This window comes from Blennius ocellaris, assembly GCF_963422515.1.
Source record: "Blennius ocellaris genome assembly, chromosome: 8".
NCBI lineage: Eukaryota > Metazoa > Chordata > Actinopteri > Blenniiformes > Blenniidae > Blennius > Blennius ocellaris.
The window spans coordinates 11,862,497-11,869,642 of NC_137657.1; the positions used below are offsets into that span (position 1 = coordinate 11,862,497).

Consider the following 7,146-nt stretch of genomic DNA (forward strand, 5'->3'; position numbering starts at 1 on the left):
TTAAACTCACCCTCCATCTGTCGGGTTTCAACACATTCACATGTGAGCCGTGAGATGTGAGAAGGTGACGGGCAGCCTGTGGCGGAGCTTTGTTCCACTTCCAGTGTGTTCCTGTTCAATATTGATGAGGCGTGTCTCACACCAGGCGAATATTGGAATCACTGTCACAAAGCTGGATTGCCAAATGAGAAGAGTCAGTGGTCCTCCGTCTTTCTCTAACTCAGGGAGATCCGCCAGAAGTACCTGAAGAGCTGGTTCCTCGTGGACTTTGTGTCGTCTATCCCAGTGGACTACATCTTCCTGATGGTGGACAGTCTAGACTCGGAGGTCTACAGGACAGCCAGGGCACTGCGTATAGTCCGCTTCACCAAAATCCTGAGCCTGTTGCGGCTGCTGCGCTTGTCGAGACTTATCCGTTACATCCACCAGTGGGAGGAGGTGAGAAACAACGACAAAGTTTAAAAAAAACTACTAAAAACAACACATTAAAAAACATTTTTAAAGGAGGGTAATTCTGTAATGTGGAACTTTTGTCTCTTTCCCTTCTGCTGGTGGGGGTAATCTGAAAAAAGAAAAAAAACAACATAATCTAAATAAAATCTGCCTGTATGGTGAGATGTGTCTGGTGTTTATAGGCCTCATCAGCTATGTGTGAACTTATTTTGAAAAAGCTTCAACATAATGAGTCTTCATTTGTAACTGAAAATCCTTGACTGGAGCCATGACTCATCACAAGCCTCATTATTACAAAATGAAGTGTTTTATTTGTTGGAGCTCTCCCCTTTTTAGAGTATTGCAATGTTGATGATCTTGAGGCTTTTCAAACAAATGTTTTTGGGTTCAGTGCTTAAAACAAATAGTGCAAGGGCAAAGACTCTTGTACTTTTTTTATCCACACTCATAATACACACTTTCCCCCTAATTTCTACAAAACAGCCAAGATTTACTTTGATCATCCATATAATCTTTTTCTTTAAACTGTACTTTCAAGAAAAGTATTTTTTATGTAATTCTTTTTTAAGATAAAGTGTTTATGTTTACATTATTAAAATCATGCATCGTAGCATTGGCGTAAGGACATATTGTTGCATCATTTGCATCCACGTCAGGAAATAAATCTTGGGAAAAGACAAAGAAATATGGAGAGAAATTGCTTTTGCTCATTTCACCAGATATCACATCCACACTGCAACTCTTCTTCATTACAGTAATCCTAAACAACAATCATAATACGCTTCAAATTGTACACACCGGAATCCTTACTCTGTTCGTTTTTTTCTCTCTCTCCTCAGATCTTCCACATGACCTACGACTTGGCCAGCGCGATGGTTAGAATAGTGAACCTGATCGGGATGATGCTGCTGCTGTGCCACTGGGATGGCTGCCTCCAGTTTCTGGTCCCCATGCTGCAGGACTTCCCTCCTGACTGTTGGGTTTCTAAGAACCTGATGGTGGTGAGTCTGAATGCAAGCGTGCCATCTTCAATATGTTTCAGTGAATGACTGCATTGTATGATGGATAGAAAAAAAAACACCCCCCAAAAGCCAACCTGACGTTGAGGCGGAGTTTATTGAATCGCACAAAGCCTTATCAGGGCTTGTGTAAACAGTGTGCCCAATATTTATTTCAGATGAAAGCTAAACACGGATTGTGAAAGGAGTTAGTTTTGAGGGTTATCTGTGTGTGTGCAGGGAGAAGCTGTTTATCAGATCTGACATGCTTTGCTCCTTATCTGTTAATTGGCCCATGCAGCGACAGGTCCAGTTGGAATAAAACTGACTGCCAATCCGTTACGAAAATAAATTAAGAAATTCCCTAATTAAAAACCTCAGCAGAGATCAGGTGAAGGTGCAGTATAAGCAGTGGAAGGCCTGGGGACCTGCGTGAGATTCTGTCACATGCATACAGGCCGTGGATGCAGATGCGCAGCTGTATGAATAGCTGACTCATATCTGACTGGTTGCCTGAGTGATGGTTGCTAGGCAGGCTGAAGCTGGGATTTTCCCCCTGAGAAAGTCCCTTCATCCATTGGACCATTAACACGTTAAAATAATTGGACTCACACATAATCTAAAATAGACGATGCACACACACGTGCACACACATTCAGATTTTTGTATCATTGTTTGCAGTCCTAAAAACATTTATTCAAAATAATTCAGACTGTCTCTTATTCTCTGCCGTCATTCTGAAGCCACTTGCCGCTGTGTTTTTGTTAGCATAACAGGTTTTGACAGTTAAATTGCTCCGCTGCTAGACATTCTGATCCCAGCTGTATTTTCTGAGGCGGTGGAGCCGCGAGCTTTGAGCAGGAAAAGCTTCTGTAACTCAAACCAAAATTAGTTCAACAGTTCAGTGCTCCAGCACTTTGGTAATTAACACCTGGCACTTCCTTTACTCCTTTGTCCCCCTCGCTGTCTGCCTCTCCCTCCCAGAACGACACGTGGGGTGTGCAGTACTCTTACGCTCTGTTCAAAGCCATGAGCCACATGTTGTGTATCGGATACGGTGCCCAGGCTCCAGAGGGAATGACTGACGTGTGGCTCACCATGCTCAGCATGATCGTCGGCGCCACCTGCTATGCCATGTTCATTGGCCACGCCACCGCTCTTATTCAGTCTCTGGACTCTTCACGACGACAGTATCAGGAAAAGGTGAATTGTGACGACTATTCCCATATACGGTTTTACTCCCAATCATTACAGTTTATTTTATTAGTATTTATTAGGACCTGTAGGCTGGCTTTGCCCTTAATCAGTTAATATTGTTACTCAAGCCAAAATAAATTCTGTCATATTGTTTTACTTTATAGGTAAATAACTTGTATAAAAGACTCCTCAAGGGGATTTCAACTGAACATAACAAATTAATGATGACATTGCGTGTCATACAAGTTATATTTCTCCTCTGTGATTGATATTTTTGTGAAGTTCTACATTATTGTTTTCTCATGCTTCAAAAGACATTTCATTAAAATTGTTGCTGCCTCTGAAATCTTTGTTGAGAATAAAGCCTAGAATCTTTGCAGTGGAGTATTTGTAAATTGTGGTTTGGAGAAAACAGAAGAAACATTTTCACAAATCAGTTATTTGAATGTATTATGTTGATAGAGGCCGATGTTTAAAGGCTCCAGGGCAGATCCTGGCTTTATGTCAACACTGTAGCCTAGTGCAGTGCACGTTTTTTTTGTTTGTTTTTTTAAAGTTGTAACTGAAATGAACGTGTGCTTCCCAAGGGAAACACAATGAAACAGTTGTCCTTTCATTGAACGTATTTTTTGTGTTTGTGCAGTACAAGCAAGTGGAGCAGTACATGTCGTTCCATAAGCTTCCTGCTGACGTACGGCAAAAGATCCACGAGTACTACGAGCACCGTTTCCAGGGTAAAATGTTTGACGAGGAGAATATCCTGGGCGAACTCAGTGAGCCACTCAAAGAGGTAACAAATTCACAAACGCCAGGACAAATAGACATACTATCCCCTCCAGCGAACCCATCTGACTTCCACTTCTGCCTACTTTTCATCCTTTCTTCCGCTTTACAAAGGAGATAGTCAGCTTTAACTGCCGCAGCCTGGTGGCAAACATGCCACTATTTGCCAATGCTGATCCCAACTTTGTGACCGCCGTCCTGACAAAGCTGCGCTTCGAAGTGTTCCAGCCATTTGATTTCATCATCCGGGAGGGAACGGTCGGGCGAAAGATGTATTTCATCCAGCATGGACGAGTCAGTGTGCTGACCCGCGGTAACAAGGAAACCAAGCTGAGCGATGGGTCCTACTTTGGAGGTGAGGACATTGAAGTGTCTTTAGTATTTAAACATGAATGAAAAGTTAGAGGTGAGGAGAGAGAGAGAGAGAGGAGAGGAAAAATAAAAGCTGAAGGTAGTTCATTCAGTGATTGATTTAGCAGAAGTGGATTTTGTGGGATGATGAGGTTGAGCAAACGTTTTGCCTGATAACTATCTACGTGTTTACTCTCTCTTGTGTCGTCCTCAGAAATCTGTTTGTTGACGCGTGGACGAAGAACAGCCAGTGTGCGTGCAGATACGTACTGCCGTCTGTATTCCCTCAGTGTGGACAGCTTTAACGAGGTTCTAGAAGAGCATCCGATGATGCGGCGCGCCTTCGAAACTGTTGCTGTTGACCGACTGGACCGCATTGGTAACTTTTTATAAAAGAGTTTTATCATCTTACCCATAAACTACATTTTTCATTCAGTTTAATGAATTACTCTGATTTAAATACAAATACTTGCAATTATCCAGCTATGTCTCCCACGGCTATAATTTGGATGATTTTCAGCTGGAAAGTCAGAAATTATTTTTGACAAGTAAAAAAAAGGATTAATGAATCACAGAAAAACCTTAAGGCCCAAACTCTAGGCTTCTGCTTTTCTTATTACTCATCAGACGAGAACTAGTTTTTAATCTTTCCAGGCTGCTAATTTTTGTGATGTGTTTTAACACTTAATTTCTCACCATCTTAATAGATTTAGTTTTTTTCACAAGCTCTCTCTGTTTTTCTGCTTGACAGGCAGGAAGAACTCCATGCTGCTGCGCAAGTCATCCCAGGCTGGTTCTTTAGGAGGCAGCATGGGTCGTGGTGGAGGACGTGGAGGAGGGGGTCCAGGAGCAGGAGGAGGCCTGACAGCGGGTGGTCTCGGTTCATGTGACAGCATGCTCGTGCAGCAGATTGTTAAACACGACAGCATGCCGGCCATGCAGGATGCCATCGCGGCAGCTGCAGCAGGAAGAAGTGGCGTAATGGGTGGAAGCGGCACAGTGTCTCCTCGACCCCGACCTGTTATCTGGGCACCGTTGGTCCACGCTCCCCTGCAGACTGCTGCCGCCACCAGTAATGTAGCCATTGCCCTCATGCACCAGCAGCAGCAACAACAGCAGCAGTTCCAACAGTTGCAGCAGCAGCATGCTTTAGGGGGGGCTTTCTTCCTCCCCTCTCCTCTCATCTCTCCTTCTCCCTCCACGTCTTTCCCTCTTTCTCCTCCTCGTGCCCCCATGTTACAGCCCCTTCGGCCCTCTGTGAGCTCTCTCATTGGGATGATGGCAATGGGAGGAATAGGTGGCTTGTCCCCAAGAGGATTTCCTCTCTCCCCCTCCACATTGGGCCCTCCTGGTGGGGTGACCTCACCCCCTGTTGCTAAAACGCCTCAAACCCCAGCCTCCTCTGTGCCGACTTCTGCCCAACAAGGTAGGTCCCTCCACTACAGCCTCCGCCTTCAGCCTGACCATCCGTCGGTGATTGCTGGATCGCTGGGAACGCCAACTGGAGGAGGGCCGGCTCCTTCTCTCCACAAGGTACCAACCACCAACATGTCAGCTCCTTCAAGTGGTCTGCCAGATGCCAACACTTCTGTTGCAAGTCAGCAGGGTGCAAAAGAGGCTCTGTTACGTCATGGAGGAAGCAGCTCCCAGGGTCTGCCGGCACTAGGCAGACTCACCCAGGAGGCCCGGCTGCTGTCAGCCTCACAGCCCACGCTGCCTCACCGTTCCTGGGCCGCTGTACAACCTCACCCACCCCTCCATCGGAAAGCCTCAGGGGGTAATTTGTTGGCAGCACCATTTCTTGCAGGGCAGTTAGCCCGTGGAGGCAGCACAGGCATACTGACCACTAACCCTCCAGTACAATTAGTGGCAAATACACCATTTACTGCACAAGCACAGGCCTCAGTTTCTCTCCAGGCCTCTATAGCACCGGCTGCAAACACTGCCACACAATCACCAGGTCTCACTGCCTCTTTGCCCACACCGGCAGCAGCACACATGCCTTCTGCAGCTTCTCTGCCATCCTCCTCCCCTCCAAAACAAACTCCGCTCCCCTCTGCTACCCCCTCTCCTGCACCAACTCCATCATCTCCAACACTGGTACTCTCCCAGACACCTCGATCAAAACAAATTCCAATGACCCCTTCTCGTTCATCTTCTCCTCCTCCCTGCTCCACTCCTCCTTCAGTAGGAACAAATCCACTGTCACTATCTTCAACTCCTCGCCCCAAACCGATTCCCACTCCCTCCCCCCGATCATCTTCTCCCTCTCCGTCGTCCACACCACCACCATCTTCTGTTTCAACTCCCGTTCCACAAACTCAGCCTTATGGAACAAAATCATCACTCACTTCTTCCTCTCCCCCATCTTCTTTGGGCACTTCTTCCCCACCGCATTCCCAGAGCCCAAGAGCCAAGGCATCTAACACGCCCCCTTCTGCTTCTCCATTGTCTGGTCCCAGCCCTGTTCTTACCCCAATCCCTTCTCCCATCCTGACTCCCACCCAGGCAACTCGTACCCGGATTTCCACCCCATCCCAAACTCCTACTCAAACCATTACGCCAGTTATTCCTTCCCAGGCCCTCAACCCTATTCCTTCTTCATCTCCAATCCCTGCTACTTCTGTCCCCTCCCTGACTAAATCTGAAAGTTCGACCTCTAGTCTTCAAACAGCTTCATCCAGTTCAGCCAGAAGCCAAATCCCAAAGCCAGCCTCACCCCTTAACCCAACACAGACTTCTGTTTCTACCCCAACACCTGCTAGCACAAGCTCTCCAACTAAAATCACCTTCTCAGTTCATCCTGTGAAACAAACCTCTCCAGTCCTTACTCCAAGCCCTACTTTAGGTTCAGGCCGCACCTTTAAACAAGTGCAATCATCAGGCCAATCCTCCACAACTTTACTCCCAAACCAGATCCCCACAAACCCCTCCTCCCTCACTACCACAGCCATCACTACATCCACTCCCTCTTCAAGTGTCTACTCTGCCTTTTCTAACACCCAAAAACAACTGCCAACTACCACAGTGGCCACCACCCACTCCTTAAAACTTAACACACCCCCTGCCCCTGCCCCGACATTGCAGACGTCAACCACTTCACTCACCCAGTCAGCAAATCCAGCTGCCCCTGCCAACACCACCTCCCCTAAAGGTATGAAAAAGGACCCTCAGCTGCCACTCACCAGAAAAGACTCAGAGGGACTAAGACACAAACTGCCTGCCAACATGTAAGAAGGAAGATTTGTTGGACTTTGTGCTGTTGTCGGTGCTGACTGGTAGATCCATGGGCCTACAGTCTTGCATTGACTTGATATATCCTGTTTGCCATTCAATTTAGGATGTGATTGTCTTCGAACATCAG

At 46.6% G+C, this 7,146-nt stretch overlaps 1 protein-coding gene across 1 annotated transcript in view; it reads left to right on the forward strand.

Annotated features, from left to right (window-relative positions):
- LOC308133173 (potassium/sodium hyperpolarization-activated cyclic nucleotide-gated channel 3) overlaps window positions 1-6,424 on the forward strand; it is a gene marked incomplete at both ends in the record, with an annotated part of 13,574 nt that extends 7,150 nt beyond the window's left edge. Inside the window, 9 exon segments of the mRNA XM_080500474.1 lie at window positions 225-438; window positions 1,293-1,454; window positions 2,436-2,654; window positions 3,292-3,438; window positions 3,546-3,800; window positions 3,941-3,958; window positions 3,960-4,161; window positions 4,534-5,639; window positions 6,245-6,424. Coding sequence (XP_080356600.1) covers window positions 225-438; window positions 1,293-1,454; window positions 2,436-2,654; window positions 3,292-3,438; window positions 3,546-3,800; window positions 3,941-3,958; window positions 3,960-4,161; window positions 4,534-5,639; window positions 6,245-6,424 — 2,503 coding nt within the window.
- Between the last annotated feature and the right edge of the window lie 722 nt (window positions 6,425-7,146).